General features: G+C 35.7%; 1 protein-coding gene across 1 annotated transcript; it reads left to right on the forward strand.

Annotated features, from left to right (window-relative positions):
* Window positions 1-1,930: 1,930 nt before the first annotated feature.
* LOC129266155 (uncharacterized) lies at window positions 1,931-10,670 on the forward strand. The gene is made up of 2 exons (XM_054903998.2): window positions 1,931-2,195; window positions 9,797-10,670. The coding sequence occupies exons 1-2, from the start codon at window positions 1,940-1,942 to the stop codon at window positions 10,252-10,254; spliced, it is 714 nt and encodes a 237-aa protein (XP_054759973.2). The 5' UTR covers window positions 1,931-1,939; the 3' UTR covers window positions 10,255-10,670.
* Window positions 10,671-21,558: the final 10,888 nt, after the last annotated feature.

A 21,558-nucleotide genomic window follows, 5' to 3' on the forward strand; every position in this document is an offset into this window, starting at 1 on the left:
TATAAACATAATACATAATTTGAAGGAAAAAAATGGTGTGGGCATATACTTCAGTTTATTAATAATAAAAAAAGAGCATTAACAAAATTTAATGAACGCAAGGGTACCGCCATCCTGGGCGGTTAAGCTTGTAATTGATGGCGGCCTCAAAATATATGCTTGTGATGCTAACTTGCTTCGCTCTCGCTTCATACTCGGAGGGAGATTACTCCTGATTGAAACTTTGGCGAAAGGTGACTCAACTGGAAGACGCTGACGTCCTGGATTCTCATAGGCACGAAGGATTATGTCGCGGTCTTTCATCAGGGCGAAGCGGACGATGATTGATTCAGGTCACGGGGTCTTGGTCAGTGGCGAAATTATGCTAGGGAGGCGGTGTGCGTTGGCGAGTGGTATCTTTGAAGCGTCTGCCGTGGGGATTCCAAGAAAGCTGGAGAAGACCTCACTTGCCTTCTGGTAGACATCTTCGTTGGGTGATTGTTGAACACCATACAGGAGAACGTTTGCCTTTCTATCGTGGATCTCAAGGAGAAGAAATTTTCCCTCCATATCTTCACGCTTCTTCTGGATGTCGTTCTGTACCTAGGGTAGCTGGTCTTTCTCAATTTTCGATATTCTCGACGAGGAATCTGACACACATGATTCAAGCATTTCAACCTTTTCTTTTGTTAGGCTTGAGGTTAATCGAGTCAAGTCCGTCAAAATCCGGTCAAACTTACTGCTCATTTGAGTTGTCAACGCACGAATCAAATGTTTGATTTCAGTGATATCCGCTGCCTTGTCGGGCGCGCCCGTAGCTTGCCCGAGGATCGGGGCGCTGGCGTCTTGAGACGATGTATCGTTGATTTGCACTGCCTGCGGCTGCCACGCCCAGGCTCTCCTTTGGCTTTAAAACCGAGGATTGTATGTCCTTTCCTCACTGATTTCCTAATTTTTCTGACGTGTGATGACATTCATAGTAAATACTTATCAGGCCTGAACTCCAAGTAGAAGATATCGAATGTAAAATCAACGAAAATGTGAGTTTTGTCAGTTTAAATTCGGGAGATTTGGCGTGCGTGTGCGTCCTCTAGTACATCCGTGAACTTCCCAACTTTCATGTTTCGGTCATGAAAAAGGAAAAACGGAATTCAGCCCTGTAGTTCTGTTTTTAAACACGTGAAAAGCAAATCGCAACACGCTTTCCGCTCTGTGATTCTGTTTTCGAACAACAACAAATAACGAAGTTATTGAATTAAAAATGTACCAATATTTTGTGAAAACAGGTATATGTACATCGTCATGAATATTCATTAGGTGGGCTGAAGATGTCACATCTCGACTTAGTTTTTTCTTATGCTATTACATGAAATTATAAATGTTTCTCTTTTTTTCAAATAACGAAGTTATTGAATCTTAAAATTTACCAATATTTTGTGAAAACAGGTATATGCACATCATCATGAATATTCATTATGTGAGTGATGAAGTCACATCTCCACTTTCTTTTTTGTTATGTTATACATGAAATCATAAATGTTTCTCTTGTTTTCACACATGTGTAAATGATGTGTGTCCACTATAATGAAATAAGATGAGGCAATAAATAACTAATGCATTTCATCAGTTGTCAATCCAATTGTTTTAGTTATTAGTAGAAAAAGTTTGAATAAACCTAATTTCATATAATATAATACAAAAGAACAAGTGGGGATATGACATCATCAGCCCAAGTAATGAATATTCATAAAGATATGTCTAGAACTGTTTCACCCGAATAATTCAAGTCAATAACTCGGTTATTTGTTATCCGATTTTGATCAAATTTTCAGCATTTTGCTTTGTGAATTTTACTCAATATTTCCAGCCCGGACCAGTCCTTTATGTGACATTTTGTAAAACACACCCCATACCTCTATTTCTTATCACTATTTCTTATTATTTTTTTTAGTACAGAGCGATGGCTGAGTTCAAAGTCATTACGACCAGTAGCGATGTTCCTGTGGGGTGGCGATTGGCGACACATGAGGAAGTAGAAGGTTATAAGACAAAGGTTGTGGGCTTACTTGGCGACATGGATGAATGGGTCATCGCTAAGCTTGCAGACGGATGGAAAATTTCCGGTTCGGGGTATAACTACCAAATTCAGAAATGTGCAGATCCTTCCGAAGGGATGGGCCATCGAGTGATCATCAATATGAACAAATCTTTCAAAAGTAAGGAGATCATATTTATCCTATAAAAAATCCAATTCGGTGCCAATGTGGATTGTAATAATCCTACATTATGATTTATCCGATACCTATTTCTCCTTAAAGACTACAGTTCACCACATTAAGTTGATTTCAACCAATAGAGGAAAATCAAACAAACAAGAAAAGCGACGAAAATTTCATCAAAATCGATTGGATAATTTTCAAGCTTCGCTTATTTTTACAAAATAGTTATAGTTACAATACAGCAAATGAGTGTCAGTGGTGTCACTCACTCGTTGTAATGAATATGAATACCGAACGAACATGGTTAGAATGTTCCGTTTAAAGGTATAAGTCTAAATAAATAAAAAAAAAATTAGCTCTCCCGATTCGCGCTGACATACTAGTTTTTTCTTTCTTCATGTCTGATCAAATAAAAAAAACGTGCCTTGGCTATCCACTTTCAGTTATACTTCAGGAATATATTTTGATTACTATATATAATAGCATCATACTACCCCATTTGAATTATTGCAATGTTGTCTGGGGCTACACCTTCAAATCACACTTAGATAAACTACGTATTTTACAAAAAAAGTAGTTCGCATTATTTCAAACGCTCCCTACCGCACTCATACAAAGCCTCTATTTTCTCAACTGAACATAATGCCATTACAGGACTTGATATCATTACATTATCTCGTATTTATGTAAAAAAATTTATGCTAAAATCTTGCCTCCTCTTTTCAATGACATTTTTGTCCCAAATTCTACAATACACTCTCATTTCACTCGCCATAGCAATCAAATTCATCTACCCTTAGCTCGATCAACTATATCTTTAAATTCCTTTAAAACTTGTTTTCCTAAGTTATGGAATAACCTCCCCTCTGACATAAAATCCAGTTCAACTCTTTTTAGGTTCAAGAGACTTATCAGAAAAATATTAACATGTGCTTAAAAAACTTTCAGTCAATTATTTGTTCTTATCTCATTGAAAGTCCTCCCTTCCCCCCACGTCCCCCCCCCCCACTCTCCCTATGTTTGCGGCTGTTGCATCAGTGTACTTAGTGTAATTATTATTAGTTGTTGTATATATTCTCAGTGTACATTTTAACTCGGTGTCCCCTTTTTACAAGCTCTGCTTTCTCCGGGGTCACCAAACCGTCATTCTATTGCTATATTTAGTATTTGTATAATTATATATTAATGGTATGTATTTAATTTTTCAGTGTTATTGTTTGATTTTTCTATTTTTATTCCAATTAACTTTTTGTCGGGGTGGACTTGTCCTTTAATGATTTTGGTGTCTTTGAATTTTGTATCATTGGAAAAGGCGAAGTTATCATTCAAATTAGACTTTATTTAATTCGATTTGGCAATATGAAAACCGTCATTCAATTTCGCAAAGCATGAGTCGAAGAAAGAATTCTGTGTTGGATAATGGTTTCATTTTCATCCATAGGCAATCAATTTCGCACTTACGCCGGTCAAAGAAAACAACGTCTAAAGTGGCCTCCTTCCCCTTTTTATATTTACTTTATTTCTTTGCTGTAGTTTTTTTAATGACGGAGTTTGTTTTAGAATTTGTATTGATCATATTTCGTTTGGAGGCTTTATTATTTTCATCTTGTTACATAATAATTGTGAATTAGTAAATATTAATTGCATAGATGAGGACGTTTGTCTTTTTCTTCATCTCGTCTTTATTTGGTTTAAGCATTTTTTTTCTAATGCTTGTCTCTCGTCTGTCTCATTCGTCGATTTCCTACCTATTCAACCGCTTGGGAAAATACGTCTTGAAATGGTTGAGCCACTGGGGGAACTTATCAAGCAATGTCGATCAAAATAAAGATAAATTACGGTAGTAAAAGTTTACGAGCTGCCATGATTGCAACTTTATAAAAAAAAAACAAGCCTTCTCTGACGACTGAACATTTTGGATCCATCCTCTTAATGCTCACGAATACTAATCTTGTCCTTTCGTGGAGCGTTGTGGCCCAGTGGATTAGTCTCCGGACTTTGAAACAGAGGGTCCTGGGTTCAAATCCCAGCCATGGCGTAGTTTCCTTCAGCAAGTAATTCATCCTTATTACGATGCACTCAACCCAGGTGAGGTGAATGGGTACCTGGCAGGAATTTATTCTTTGAAATGCGTGTGCGCTAAAATCTGCGTAATTACGGGTGCCAAGCTCCAGCTGAGGTTATAATATCCAAGTCCTTTGGAAGCGCATTGAGACACTATTCATAATGTGATATGCGCTACACAAGAACTGTATATTATTATCATTATTATTTCGACGCTCACAGATAAAATCATTTGACATGGGCGGTAATTCAGCGAAACAGAATGGTGGGGGAGGAGGACACAACGATCCCTCCTTCGAGTATCGTACAACAGCCTTTAGACATGTTTGAACATAGTCAAGTTTTGTTTGCATACGATTTATAAAACGATTTTCGTGACAATCTGAGATCTTGAGAGAGGCTACTTGGCATACATGTATAGGAAATCGAAAAGTTGCATACTTGATTCCATGTATTCAAAGCAAAGTGCCATAAACGTCCATTGAACCGTTAAGTTAAGGACCAGCTCTTGAATAAAAGGGGAGGGTTGAAAAATTGAGAATATCGATAAGGACTCCTGATAACTTCAGAACACATGCAGCTTGGATAACTAAATCAATGCATATTCTTTGGATCAATTCGTCTTTTTTTATTTTTTGACACCCATCTCCAATTAAAGTTGATTTAAAATGCTAGGGGAAAATAACTTTAACCCAGTTCAATTAGACGTTTTATCTGTAATAAATATGGAAAAAATAAAACAGATACACTTCGTCACATTGCATAAAAGTTGAACAACTTTAAAATGTTACGAAAACGTATTTCAAATCGTGTTATTTAATACGTAGGTTCCTCCCACGACATATCACGTTTTAAGACTGACGTTTCAACGAATTTGAATGCCAGGTTCGAGGATAACTGAATTAATTTTTTTTTTTTTTTTTCAATTATTTAACAATTACATGCTAAAGAAATAGAATTAGACAAAAAATTAGCTTAATTGTTGATCCACATTGTCAAACAATTCCGCGTATAATCAAAACGAAGATAATAATAATAATGATAATAATTTAGTCTTATATAGCGCTTTTCATGAAATCCATATCAAAGCGCTTTACAATGTAAAACATACGAAATATACAAACAAAAGTGAAATTAGAAATCATATAACTAAAAATATAAAAAAATATCAAGGACACTGTAAATGGGGCTATGTTAAATATGCTTTCTTCATGAGGTACGTCTTTAAATTGGACCGAAACAATGTGATATTTGGGTTAATAATAATAATAATAATATAGAGCATTTCTAAAGCGCCAAATCCACATTGATTATGTGCTCAAGGCGCTGTAATATACTTGGCGTATTATTATTACCCCGGCTGTAGCTGTGCGGCCATACAACGGAGGGAAGCTGGAAGAGTGTTCCAAAGTCGTGGGGCAGAGCTTGAAAAGGACCTATCAACAAAAAATTTCGTTTTTGCTTTTTTGACTGTTAAGAAATGTTGATTTGCAGAACGTAAGGACCTACTGGGAGTATATGCCTGGATTAATTCAGAGAGATATTTTGGAGCATGTCCATGAAGAGGTTTGAAAGTTAGGAGTAGTATTTTTAATTGTATACGAAATTCAATGGGGAGCCGGTGCAATTGTTTAAGAGTAGGTATTACATGGTCATGTTTTTTAGTGAGGGAAACTAGACGGGCTTTTCTGGAATTCCATGGAGCAGGCTATTGCAACTGTCAAGAAGTGAACTAATAAATGCATGAATGAGGACTTCAGTAGATGACTTAGAGAGATATTTACGAATTTTACCAACTTTTCTTAGAGCGAAGGATGCTTTACGACAGATGCTGTTGACATGGGGACGCATTGAAAGGTTTTAATCAAACAAAACACCTAAGATAGTAACCGTTTTAGAGGGATGGATATAAACATTTGCAATTTGAATTGGAGGTAGCCCAGGGGTATGTCTACGATGGGAGGAGATATGCAGGACTTCAATCTTGATATCGTTAAGGAGTAGATAGTTCACCGTCATCCAGAAACGAATGGCACCAAGACAATCTTCCACTTCAGTCTGCAACATTCGGAGAGCTTTCCAGACTTGAATGAGATATACAGTGCGTCCCAGAAAAAACGAAACTGAGATTTAGCGATGATTTATCATAACTTAATCACAAATACAATAGACAAATGACCTACCAATGTAAAGCTTAGAATCTCCTCTTTCATCTGATATTACTTAAATTATTCCTCATTCACGCATGAGCGAGCAAAAACAATTTGAAGAAAGGATACCAAAAACTCATTTGGCGGGGGGTATCTAAATTTCAAAAAGAAAATCACATGTCTTAAAAGTTCAATATCTGCTCTTTAATTTGATACCTCAATTACAGAAAATGGTCAAGAAATAACAAAGTTCTGGTTATTTGAAATAAGGCTTGAATTTCCATAATTTCATTAAATAAACTGTTTTCACCAGTTTCCCACAGAAGCTATCGCATGGTTAACAAAAGACTTAATGCATGGCTGATCGTAAACAAAACGGAGTGTCGAGTGAGTTTGAACGCTAGCCTGTAAAACCTCTTCATTTTATGAAATTATTGAAATTCAAGCCTTATTTCAAATAACCAGAACTTTGTTATTTCTTGACCATTTTCTGTAATTGAGGTATCAAATTAAAGAGCAGATATTGAACCTTTTAAAAATGTGGTTTTCCTTTTGAAAGCCAGATACAACCCGCCAAATGACTTTTTGGTATCCCCTCTTCAAATTGTTTTTGCTCACTCATGCGTGAAGGAGAAATAATCTAAGTAATATCAGATGAAATTGGAGATTCTAAGCTTTACATTGGTAGGTCATTTGTCTATTTTATTTGTGATTAAGTTATGATAAATCGTCGCTAAATCTCGGTTTCGTTTTTTCTGGGACGCACTGTATAATTGTGTGTCATCAGCATATATCATACACGATAAACCATACGAATGTATAAGATATTCCAACGGTGTCGTGTAGCATATAAAAAGTACTGGCCCGATGACCGAACCTTGCGGCACCCCCCATTTAAGTAGAGTAGGATCAGATCGTGAGACATCTATGATCACATGTTGATATCGTCTAGTGATGTTAGAGTCAAACCACTTTGCTACAGTTCCAGAGACACCAAATCGTGTTTTCAGCCTGGAAAGAAGAACATCTTGATCAACTGTATCGAAGGCTGATGTTAGGTCCAAAAGTATGAGGATAGCATCATCTTACTTATATTCCGATGATGGATCTACGAACATGGACGGGATAACCTAAATTATTGTTGTTGCCGTTTTATTGTTTTTTATTATTATTTTGGTTAAGATTTTTTGGTGTTTGTTTTCAATTCTTCATCCAACTAGTTTTGTGATGGAGTGCTATTTTGTTTTACTCTATTTATAACGCATTTCTTTCTTTGTATTTTTTTTTCATTTCAAGATGGAAGTCGTCGACGGTCCTATTCCGAACATAAACAGCATGATAATAGTTGATTTTAGTGAATAAAAGTTAAAGCAAATATACATTAACAAGATGACTAGAAACATTTGATTTGTAAATCATATACACTACTCAAAAAAAGTTAAGGACCACTTTTTAATGTGTGTATACAATTTTCAAACCGGGTGTTGTATTTCTAGAAATACCCGAATATGGCTGTCTTGAATCTCCTCAAACACCCTGTAACAATTTCACACATGGGTGGTTTCAGTTGTTGCATGATGTCTCTCGCATTATTGCATATCCTGAAAAGTGGGCCCATTGTGAAGTGGTACAAATGTGGATTCAAATGCATTTTCTGTCTTTAGTCTCTACAATCAACAAATTGCTGACAATAGCAATGCCAAGATACAGCTGTCCAGAATGCCATCAAACACAATGACATCAATTTCACACATGCAGTTCTTTCATGATGTCTCTGGCATCATTGCAGTGGGCCATAAGACAAGTGTCTTCCAAAGCATTTTCCGTCTTTAGTCTGTACAATCAACAACTTGCCTACAACAGCAATGCCAAGACACCACCTAAGTGAAACAGATGTAGCCAGAGCCCTAGGGATGCTGGAAGCTGGCCTCAGTCAGCGAAGAGTAGCCAGAATGATGGGCGTGTCACACAGTGTCATTAGCAGAGCAAATCAAAGACACCGAGAGACAGGGCTATACTCCGAGAGACCCCGCAGTGGCCGACCAGTTTCGACAACCCCTAGAGATGATCGCTACTTGACGAATCTCAGCCTCCGCAACCGCTTTCACAGTGCACGCCGCCTCAACAATGACTTCGCTGCAGCAACTGGAGTGATTGTTTCCACTCAAACAATCCGTAACCGACTTCACAGAGCCAATATGCATGCCAGACGGCCAACTCAGTGTGTCCCACTCACCCCTGCTCACAGAAGAATTCGTCTCAACTGGGCCCGGGAGCATGTCAGATGGACCAGACAGCAATGGCGTAGAGTTCTGTTCACAGATGAGAGCAGATTTTCCCTTGACCACAATGATGGACGTTCGAGAGTCTGGAGGCGACCAGGAGAGAGATTTGCAGACCCCTGTATTGCAGAACATGACCGTTATGGGGGAGGCAGCGTCATGGTGTGGGGAGGCATCACCTACGCCAACCGTACTCGTCTCTACGTGGTCCCAGGGGGAGCAATGACAGGAGTGAGGTACAGGGATGAGGTCCTTGAACCTATAGTGGTGCCATTTGCAGAAAATGTGGGACAAAACATCATTTTCATGGATGACAATGCCCGTGCCCACCGAGCTAGGGTGGTGACCGAGTTCCTTGAGGGCCAGGGGATTGAGCGTATGGAGTGGCCAGCGAGGTCCCCGGACTTAAACCCGATAGAGCACGTCTGGGACATGATGGGGAGGAGTCTCGAGCAGCTCGAAGCCCATCCACTTGGACTGCAGCAGCTGGGTGTGGCTCTGGAGGCTGCATGGGATGCACTGGACGTCAGAGACATCAATCGCCTCATCAGCTCCATGAGACAGCGCTGTGAAGCCGTTATTGCTGCAGGAGGTGGTCACACTCGTTACTGAACTGCCTGAAAGACACTCAGACATTCGTTTTTACCACTTCATGTCGGTAGCTGATACCCCTCGGGGCCCACTTTTCAGGATGTGCAGTGATGCGAGAGACATTGTGCAACAACTGAAACCACCCATGCGTGAAATTGATTACAGCGTGTTTAAGGACATTTAGGACAGTTGTACTGAGGTATTTCCAGAAATAAAACACCTTGTATAAAATCTTTATGTACGTTTTAAAAAGTGGTCCTTAACTTTTTTTGAGTAGTGTATAATATTTTTTTTGAGCAGGTCTGGATTTGAAAAAGCCTTCCAAGAATGATTTGTAGAGTAAAAACGTTGTTTGAATTCAACGCTGATTGTATATGAACGTTACATTCGACGGTAACAAAAAATAAACATAAGCATTTAATCAAAGTCCTACTTTAAATATATTTTCTCAAATTTCTGTTTGTAGTCTTACCGAAATGTTTTATAATTTTTTTTTTTTGTTTGGTTTCAGTCACTAAAGTCGAATATGGGATGCCTGGTGGCTGGAGGTTGGCGACTTACTGGGAAGTAGAGGATTCTATGAAAGATGTTACTGATTTGCTTGATGAATGGACCATCGCCAAACTTCAAGATGGGTGGCAAGTTGTCGGTGGAGGATATGGCAACAAACTTGAGAAAAATGATGATCCCAACAGAAAGTTTGGAGACCAGGTGATCACCTTAATCAGGCCAGTGAAGGATGTTCGTGTTGTTGAAATCGCAAAGGGCATCACACGGGATTGGAGTTGGGCGACGAAATCACAAGTCGAAAGCGTAAAAGGAGATGTAGAAAAATTACTCGGAGAATGGTCTATTGCAAAGCTCTTAGATGGATGGAGAATTGATGGTAAAGGATACGGCTATAAGATCACCAAGTGTGATTCTGTTGAGGGTATTGGGGAAATGGTTATTGTACAAGAATCCCTCTAGATAATGATATTAGCAATTCTGGATTAGGGGTGGAGGCAAACTTTCCAGCCAGACGTTCAGCTTGATTCGGGGGGGGGGGGGGGCTCATATTAAATTAGGCAATTCGGGCCATGCGAAGAACTTTTCCAATGGGAAATGGGTAAGATGGTTAATATGGCTATTTTATAGACATTTGAAAGCGAGGGATTGAAGAAACCTAGAGGGTTATAGAAGCAATAAGTTGCATTTGCACTTTCATATTAAACAAGGGAACTTGAACGATTTGTTACGAAATTGTGTTGATTGTTTCATGAAGGATAGCAAAGTTTTCCATTCGGCGGTTTAAGGGGGTTTGATTCAGCACCCCCCCCCCCCCTCATTCTTGAATTTCATTATTTCTGGATTTTCAAGGAGTTTTGTCTTATCAAGTATAGGAATGAAGAAAAAAAAGGATGTTTAAGGAGGATTAGGGACTCCATAAAGAGGCTGATCAAATAATCGGGATACAACTAACATTTACATGTTAAAAAATATTAATGTATTTTCTTGATAAAATATGTTTATTTTGCTCGCTTGGCTCATACTCGACAAAATTAAGTATCAAAATAGGTAAACGCAGAATCTCTTCCCATTTCAACTAACAATGAAAACAAAGGGCTATTTGGATAATTTTAGCATGTTTAGGACTGTAATACAGGAGTTGCTAGTGTTTATTTATGATCGGTGTTGACGATTTCAGGCCTATTTCAATACTGCATTCTGTGTTTAAAAAAATCCTTGAGAAAGCAGTTCACGATTGCATTCGTATCTTTAAGGGATCGTCCAGGCTGGAAATATTTGTATTTCGATAAATACAGTAAAATTCACAAAGCAAAATGCTGAAAATTTGATCAAAATCGAATAACAAAATAACAAAGTTATTGAATTTTAAAGATTTGCATTATTTCAGTGAAACAGTTTTAGGCATGTCTTTATGAATATTCATTAGGTGGGCTGATGATGTCATATCACCACTTGTTCTTTTGTATTTTATTATGTGAAATTAGGTTTAATCAAAAATTTTCTATTAAGAACTAAAATAATTGGATTGACAACTAATTAAATGCATTAGTCATTCATTGTTCATGTTTATGTTCTAATATATTATGTTTGTAAAAGTGGAGGGCTCCGGTGTAAAGCCGTTTTTGTATTAATTAAACAGGACTACCAGGCACCTTAGTTTATATAATAAAGAAAACATGAATAAATGAATAATAAATGGTAACAAGATTTTAGAAAACAGTTTTGCGCATGAGTACAAGTGGGCCTATATAACATGTATAATATATTGTCTTGGAAATGCGTTTATCCTTAATTGTGAACAAAAGATAGAAATGTACTTTTATTTAGAATGGTTATACGTTAAGTAATTATAGTAGATTAAATGAAATATATTTAAAACGTGATTTTGATCACTCTAATATGTTATCATGTCTATTGAACTACGTATGAGGAAATAAACGTATTTCAGGGGTGAGATTCGAGGGTGTGAGACTGAGAGTGCATCATGTGTGCCTCTGTTATGGGCAGGTGAGGGTGTATTAAGGTCGGTTTTGACAATCTAGTTCCAAGTGCATTTTCTGGTATTTTACCATTAACCGGGGACGTCCCCGGTTCAGATTGCCATGCCTTTCAATTCCTCATGTCGTTCAAATCGTTTCATATAGCATGTATAGTAGACTGATGTTTTGTTCAAGGACAAGTCCACCCCAACAAAAAGTTGATTTGAATAACAAAATAAAAATCCAATAAGCATAACTCTGAAAATTTCATTAAAAGTGGATGTAAAATAAGTAATTTAGAAAATATTTAAGTTTCGTTAATTTCACAAGAAAAAACAGTTATTATGCACATCCTGGTCGGAACGCAAATGGGGGATCGATGACGCCATCCACTCACAATTTCTTTTTTGTATTTCTTATAATATATGAAGTATAATAATTTTCCTCCCCATTCTCTGTGAAACAAAATTTTCTTCCTCCCTGAACATGTGGAATTACCACTGCCTTAACATTTTTAGTTCAGTCACGTTGGTCCCTATCAAACCTATACGAAATTTAAATATTGCGTAATTCAAACATAACAAATTTTCTCATTTGTATAAATGGTTGGTGAGAAGACTACATCGATTCTATCAATTCTGAATATTGAGTTATTTGCATTGGTAACATATAAAGTTAATGTACAATGAAGTAAATGTAATCAATATTGTGCATTGTGAGCATTATAAAAAAAACAATTTTTATTCGAAGTGATATGTATTTCATCATTTTTATATTTAAGAGTCTTTCGTATTTTTTTTTTCATGAGAATGGTGAGGTAGAGTATCGGAACTTTTGAATATATTATATTGGTTTGCTCTTATAGAAATATGATATCTAGGAACCATGAAATAATAAAATTACATAATGAAGTGATGGTGTGTTTGTCAGCATCTTTGGGAATTCAATTTGCTTTTGTCTTGATACATAGTTGCAGTGTATCTGTAAATTATAACGTATCCTTTGAACATAAATATGATTTGTAGAGGGGTTTGAATCTTGCCTTGATCTAATTAAACAATTTTTTCTGTGCGTAGGTTTCTGGGTAATAGCAATATTTTTTAATTCAATATATTGTACTGTAAATAATTGGTTATCAATTTGGATGCAGTTACCCCATTGCATAAACGCTACGCCAATGCAATTCTCAATGCGACAAAGGAGAGTGCCATGACGAAGTTGGTCCCTGCTGTGACGCACTGAGAGCGTTACCAGAACTTAAAGGGGTGGTCCAAGCTGGAGATATTTACATCTTAATAAATAGAGTAAAATTCACTAAGCAAAGTGCTGAAAAATTTATCAAAATCGGATGACAAAAACAAAGTTATTGAATTCTAAAAATGTGTATTATTCCGGTGAAACAGTTCTAGGCATGTCTTCATGAATATTCATTAGGTGGGCTGATGATGTCATTTCCCCTCTTGTTCTTTTGTATTTTATTATATTAAATCAGGTTTATTCAAAAATATTCTACCAAGAGCTAAAACAATTGGACTGACAACTGATTAAGTGCATTAGGTATTTATTGCAACAACTTATTTCGTCATAATGAAGACACATCATTTACACATGTATGAAAAAATGAATCAATTATAATTTCATGAAATAACATAAGAAAAGGGAAAGTTGGGATATGACATCATCAGCCCACCTAATGAATATTCATGATGATGTGTATATAACTGTTTTCATAAAATATCGACAAACTTTAAAATTCAATAACTTCATGATTTTTTGTCCGATTTTGATGAAATTTTCAGCATTTTGCTCAGTGAATCTTACTCTATTTGTTTAGATAAAATAATTTTAGCCTGGACCATCCCTTTAAGCGATGTGGTACAGTCTACAAAATATCTACAAAATATCGAGAGACCAATGCTCATGTACATGTAATTAGCACTGGTAACTAATTTCGCAGTGAGAACTGTATTGGGATAGTCGGGGTATAACGACCTGCAAAAAAAAGACTTAAGACGTTTTGAAAATTGTTTGTGAATGTTTATAACCGTTTGGTATTTGCTTGGATGATTGTAAATAACTTGGTTATAATGTGACTAAGGAAACTATGAACTGAATGAATGACATAAACAGAGAAGACAAGTGTTCTTCAGCACTTTTAAAAATTCACTTTTTTATGATCTTGATACAAATTTAGTCATTTATTATGGTAGTCTGGGGCCCGTTTGATAAAGACTTATAACTGCCATGGCTGCGGTGTCTCCGCAGCCAATTACAATGAAGGTTTCCTGGTAGATACATTAAAGCCAGAGTTACCAAAGTTGTAACTCTTTATAAAACTGGCATCTTGGTCTGTTAATAACATCATTTTGGTGGTGGTATCAAAGTCTTTGGCCCGTATTCTGAAGTCAGGTTTAACTTAGACTCAGGTTTAAAGTTGTGGTTTAAGTATGGGAAGCCAAAAGTATCAAATTTTTTTATTAAGTTGTACGTTTCTTATGTTTACTGTGCTCTTTCTTTATTCATCGATGGTGAAGCCAATAATCTTTTTATACTTCCTAGACAATTATGAATGATTTGAGAGCCAAATGACCTGAAATATGATATCTCTACTGTTAGTGATTTATGTAACAATTGGCTCGCCATACTGAAACCACAACTTTAAATCTGAGTTTAAGTTAAACCCGACTTCAGAATACGGGCCTTTGTGTTTATTACAATAGTTGTTTTATCCTTTTCAAAGTTGTTATAATTATACAACGTATTAAGAATTATATATAGTATGTGACAATGTATGTTATCACTTGTCAACTTTCAAATTGCTCATAAATAAATACACAAGTCATAAAGGTTTTTTTTTTTTTACTTTTAAGGGTCTTTTCGTGTCTGGACTTCTTACAGCAAGCGTATTTTGACATACGTATGACATTGAGGAAATGGTATTTTATGGAATTTGATTTCTTGCTATGAATGGTATATTATTGAATATAAGAAATTGGATTTTGTGATTGAGTGGCTTGTATGACGAGAGTTCATGCCATATTAAGGCATCTTAGGCTTGTGATGTTATGCACGCCAGCATACACTGGCTAAATCACCTACGTGTGACAGCACTCTAACGGGTAAGGCACTTAAGACTCGTTTAGAAATGGAGCGACTCAGAAGCATAAGCTAGCAATGTCTGGAAACAATTACAGGTCAAGTCCACCCCAGAAAGACATTGATTTGAATAAACAGAGAAAAATCAAATTAGCACAATGCTGAAAATTTCATCAAAATTCAAGAAGTTAATTTTTATTTTCATTGCAAATATAAATCAAATACAGATACAAATCAGAGTGTAAGTACAAAATCAATATTACCTCAACATAATAATATATAATAAAAGCTTGTAAAAAATAGTATTAAACGTGTATGGAAATGAGGGGATCCTCTAAAAAGCATTGCTTGTGGCTTTATTTTTCACCAAACAGTGATATGCACAACTCAGTGACATGCAAATGAGTCAGTCGATGATGTCCATCACTCACTATTTCTTTTGTTTTTTATTGTTTGAATTATACACTATTTCATTTTTTACAGTAAGCACCAACTTAACTGAACCATATGTAGTATCAAACAATGCTAATTCCACATGTTCAGGGAGGGATTGATTTTTATTTCACTTGATAATGAGGAGAAAATTTGAATATTTCATACTTTATATAATGAAATACAAAAGAAATAGTGAGTGGATGATGTCATCAGTCTACTCATTTGCATACCAACCAGGATGTGCAGATAACTGTTTCGTGAAATTAAAGGAGAATGAAACTCTTGGAGCAAGTTAGCTTTTGTGAAAGCAGAAAAATCAAAGAACAAGATCAACAAAAGTTTGAGTAAAATAGGACTAGCAATAGAAGAGTTATGAGCATTTGAATGTCGAGATCATTACTGCTATGGAGATCCTCCCATTGGCAACGCAACCAAGATCTATGATATCACAGATGAACAATTCTCCCCTTGTGGACACTGAAAATATACCCCAAAACATCTCTTTTTGCTCGTTCTAATCATATGACAAACGATTCATCAATAATATAATGTTGTGAAACCTCTGTACTTGTCCTCTCATATTAAGAGAACACCTCACCTTGTGATAGATTCTATAAAAGTGAGAATATAAGTGAAATAAGTACTAAAGCAATGAGGGAGTTGTACGTGTGTGACATCACAGATCTTGGTCGCATTGCCAATGGGAGGATATACATGGCATTAGTGATCTCAATATTCAAATGCTCATAACTTTCTTATAATTCATTCAATCTTCCTCAAACTTTCAACAATATGTTTCTTTGATTTTTCTCTTTGATATGGATTCAGCTGGTTTCAAGGGTTTCATTCTCCTTTAAGCGAAACTTTAAGATATCATAACTTTCTTATTTTACATCTGAATTTGATTAAATTTTCAGTGTTTTGCTTGTTGGAATTTTCTCTTTTTATTCAAATTAACTTTTTTGTTGGGGTGGACTTGTCCTTTAATGAGAAAAGTAAATTAAAGAGGTGGTAGCTCCGGATTCATTGACTTTCAAAATCTTTGAATATTAGCTGAGCCTTTTTTCAGGCTTGCATTTGCACACTGAAACAACATCATGACCTCAGAATATATAAGACATCACATTCAGATGTCGTGACATGGCAAAATTATTTTAATATCTTGAGTTTGTTTGCGCAGATTTGACCAATATTTATTTAGGCTTGAGATGCATTTTCTCACCATTTGTGAACATTATGGAATATTCCTTAGCCCTGTCGATTCATATCTGAACGGGTCTCGACTTGATAAATTGAATAACATGTTATGTTATACAGGGCCAGCTGTAAGATCAGATCACAGCTCCGGTGCCGTGGCTACCCTGGGTAAATAGGAGTTATTAAATTTTATTACTACAGATATCTCTTATTGCATTGTTGGTTTAACGGGTTATGTAATACAGTTAGTTATATCGTGTGTATGGGTTATAATATTTGGTATATTTGGAATAAAATTTTCATTTTTCAATCATTCAAAAAGATTGCGTTATGTAATCATGTTATTTACCTCATGTAAAAACAGTCAAATAGCGAGAGAGAGAGAGAGAGGGGGGGGGACAGAGGGACAGAAAGATAGATACAAACAAAGAAGGAGAAGAAGAAGATAAAGAGGAAGAAGAAGAAGTAGTAGTAGTAGAAGCACTAGCGTACCTACGGGGGGGGCAGGGGGGGCAGTCAATTTTTTTTCTGGTACGAAATCCTTTTTTTTTTTTTTTTTTTTGCTTGTCAATTTTTTTGGCGGACGGTTTTGCCCCCCCCTGTTGCACCCACAAATGTAATAACGCCCACAAATGTAATAACGCCCACAAATGTAATAACACTTTACCCACAAATGTAATAACGCCCACAAATGTAATAACACTTTACCCACAAATGTAATAATTTCACCCACAAATGTAATAATGCACTTTACCCACAAATGTAATAATTTTTGATCGCCCACAAATGTAATAATGACTTTACCCACAAATGTAATAAATTTGAAGGGCTTTTTGGCGAATCCGTTCTAAACCAAAATCCTATAGTAATGCGTTCATATAGCCATGGACCTATTGTAATAGGTCCATGATATAGCACAAAAGTGCGAAGTCTTTTTTCCAGACCCGGTTAATTAAAAAATTATGATATAAGTCCAAAGTCTTTTTTCCAGACCCGGTTGTTATAAATAAATATAACATTAGTCCAAAGTCTTTTTTCCAGACCCGCTTATTTCAAAAATTATAATATAAGTCCAAAGTCTTTTTTTCCATACCCGGTTATTTAAAAAATTATAATATAAGTCCAAACTAAGATACGATAATGATATTCCAGTGGAATAAAAATGAGAATCAAGCTTAGTCTTTTCTCCAGACCCAGTTAATTAAAACTTGTGGAATTAATGTCTTGTTGTTGCTTTAACTTATACGGCGCGTATTGTGAATATATGCGCTAAGAGTAAATTGAGAATCAAGCGTAGTCTTTTCTCCAGACCCAGTTACTTAAAACTAAAAACTAAAACCCTATAGCACGAAAGTGCAAAGTGTTTTTCCAGACCCGGTTAATTCAAAAATTATAATATAAGTCCAAACTAAGATACCATAATGATATTCCAGTGGAATAATAATGATAATCGAGCTTAGTCTTTTCTCCAGACCCAGTTAATTAAAGCTGGTGGAATAAATGTCTTCATTGTTGTTTCAACTTATACGGCGCGTATTGTGAATATATGCGCTAATAACAAATTCAGAACCAAGCGTAGTCTTTTCTCCAGACCCGGTTACTTAGAACTAAAAACTAAAACCCTATAGTAATGCGTTCATATAGCACAAAAGTGCAAAGTCTTTTTTCCAGACCCGGTTAATTCAAAAATTATAATATCAGTCAAAGTCTTTTTTCCAGACCTGGTTGTTTCAAAAACTATAATATAAGTCCAAAGTCTTTTTTCCAGACCCGGTTAATTCAAAAATTAAAATATAAGTCCAAAGTCTTTTTTCCAGACCGGTTAATTAAAAAATTATAATATAAGTCCAAAGTCTTTTTTCCAGACCCGTTTAATTCAAAATTTATAATGTAAGTCCAAAGTCTTTGTTCCAGACCCGGTTGATTAAAAATATATAATATAAGTCCAAAGCCTTTTTTCCAGACCCGGTTGATTAAAAATATATAATATAAGTCCAAAGCCTTTTTTCCAGACCCGGTTGTTTCAAAAATTATAATATAAGTCCAAAGTCTTTTTCCAGACCCGGTTATTTTAAAAATTATAATATAAGTCCAAACTAAGATACCATAGTGATATTCCAGAGGAATAAAAATGAAAATCGAGCTTAGTCTTTTCTCCAAACCCTGTTATTTCAAAATTATAAATAACAATACAACAAAAACAGAATAAAGACCCCATAATCTTACTAATGCTGGATAACATGGACATATAACGTAGTCTTTCAGCCAGACCCAGTATATGTCTTTACCCCACACCCAGTTTTTTTCTTTTTAATAATACTAAGACCCATACAAAACATTGTAATAATGCATGGGTAAAGCAAACATCTTTTCTCCAGACTTGGTTATTAGTTGAAAACAAAATAAAAAAGTTTTTACAAATATTCCAAAACGAATACCCAATAATCTAATTACTGTGGAATAACTGTGTGTGTGTGTATTTGAGTTTTGTCAGACGTGTATCAATCAGATATGATTATTTACGTCTGGGACCGACCTTTAACGTCACCATCCGAAAGACGTGACCAGGGCTCGAACCTCTGCATCAATTCGTAACTTCCCCACAGCTTGGATTACAGGCGCACGCCACAACGCCCAGTTAAATCGATTGTAGACTTTCCTCAAGACACAGTTATTTCAAGAATAAAAAAACAATAAAACCCAACCCCCAACAACGAATCTAAGAACCAACAATCCTCCAAATTAAGAGCATGTAGAAAAGCACATGTTTAGAGCGTTGTCTTTATTCCAGACCCATTCATTCAAAAAATAATTTAAACAATCTTAAAAACATAAAACTTTGTCATATTCTTATTCCTGTGGAATAACACGAGTATTATGCTTAGTCTTTCGTCTAGACCCGGTTATTTAAAAGACAAACAAATATTGAAAAAAAAAATCAAGGCTAAGACCAATCTTCAAAATTAAACCTAGTTAAAAATGCTTGGGTTTAGAGTGTTGTCTTTACCCCACACCCAGTATTCTTAAAAATACAAATTAAGCGAAACATTAATCTTAAAACTTAGACCCCAGCATCTTCCAAACTATAAGAACCATGTGATAACGCATACCACAAATACGACAAATTAATCATAGGCGTAAATAGTCATATGATACGCGCCTTAAGGCCACCGCACACCTTACGACTGTTCGCGATCCGATTTTGGAACAAATCGCTTTTTGCTCATTTTCTGAAAATGTGAATGGAACATATCATTTTATTTGAGGTTTAAATTAATTGAAAGAATACTAATATAACCATTTGAAAGATTGCAAGCCTTTATTTCGGAGTAAAGGCCAAATTAGTTTCAAATCGTAGCCAATCGTACGACTGTTATGACGTCATTACGACTAGATATCAAATTCGCTTTTGTTCTAAGATGGATGATAGCATAGTCACATATTTGAACATAGGTATTCGTACGATGATTTAGAACATAACACAGTAAAATATTCCTAGTCTCAATGTTAGCATCAAATTCTACTACATTTTTTCTGAAATCGGGTCGCAGACCAGTCGTAAGGTGTGCGGTCGCCTTTAAAATCCAAGATAACAACAACAACACAACGTAATTCTACATCAATGATATTGTGGGGTCTTTGCTGATACTGTTTGTTTGTTTTTATTGTTTCTTATAATTTCCTATTTTGAAATAACTGGGTCTGGAGCAAAGACTACACCATATTTCCATGCTATTCAATGTTGATAAGATTGCAGGGTCTTTGTTTTGTTGTTGTGTTTTTTAATGATTTTTATAGCTGGGTCTGGAGAAAAGACCACGCTATATTTCTATGTTATTCAACATGAATAGCATCGTGGGTTTTTGTTTTTTTATTATTATTAATTTATTATAATTATTCATCATTTCTTATTTGAAAGATCTGGGTCTGAATGAAAGACTACGCTATATTTCCATGTTATTTAACATTAATAAGATAGTGGGGGTCTTTGTTTCTTGTTGACTCTTTAAAAATGCTTTGTAATTTTGAAATAAGTGGGTCTGGAGGAAAGACTACGCTATATTTCCATGTTATTCAACATCAATAAGACTGTGGGGCCTTTGTTTTATTACTATTATTATATATCTTTTCCATGATTTGTTCTTTGAAAATAAGACTATGCTATATTTTCAAGTTATTCAACATAAATGAGACAGTGGAGTCTTTGTTAATATTGTTCTTTATAATATGCTATTTTGAAATAACCGGGGCTGGAACAAAGACTACATCATATTACGATGCTAACTGGGCGCTGTGGCGTGCGCCTGTAATCCAAGCTATGTGGGGAAGTTACAAATTGATGCAGAGGTTCGAGGTTCGAGCCCTGGTCACGTCTTTCGGATGGTGACGTTAAAGGTCGGTCCCAGACATAAATAATCATATCTGATTGATACACCTCTCACAATACTCAAATACACACACACACACACGCTATTCAATGTTGAAAATATTGCGGGGTCTGTTTTTTATTGTTGTTGTTTTGTTTTTGAATGATTTTGTTATAACTGGGTCTAGAGGAAAGACTATGCTATATTTACATTTTGTTCAACATTGATAAGATCGTGGTGTCTTTGTTTTTTGTAATTATTATCTATTATTTTTTATTTGCTATTTGAAATATTTGGGACTACGCTAAACGTTATTCAACATTAAGAAGAATTGATTTTGGGATCTTTATATGGAAAGTTGTTTAAATGTTTTATAAAACCGGGTCTGGAGAAAAAAGGCTGTTACTTTGCGCTATATGAACGCATTGCTATAGGGTTTTAGTTTAGAACAGATTCGCCAAAAATCTCTTCAAATTTATAACATTTGTGGGTTAAGTCATTATTACATTTGTGGGCGATCAAAAATTATTACATATGTGGTTAAAGTGCATTATTACATTTGTGGGTGAAATTATTGCATTTGTGGGTAAAGGGTTTTAATTTTTAGTTTTAATAATTGGGTCTGGAGAAAAGACTACGCTTGATTCTCAATTTACTCTTAGCGCATATATTCAAAATAAGCGCCGTAT

The sequence above is a fragment of the Lytechinus pictus genome, chromosome 8, assembly GCF_037042905.1.
Source record: "Lytechinus pictus isolate F3 Inbred chromosome 8, Lp3.0, whole genome shotgun sequence".
NCBI classification, from domain to species: Eukaryota; Metazoa; Echinodermata; class Echinoidea; order Temnopleuroida; family Toxopneustidae; genus Lytechinus; species Lytechinus pictus.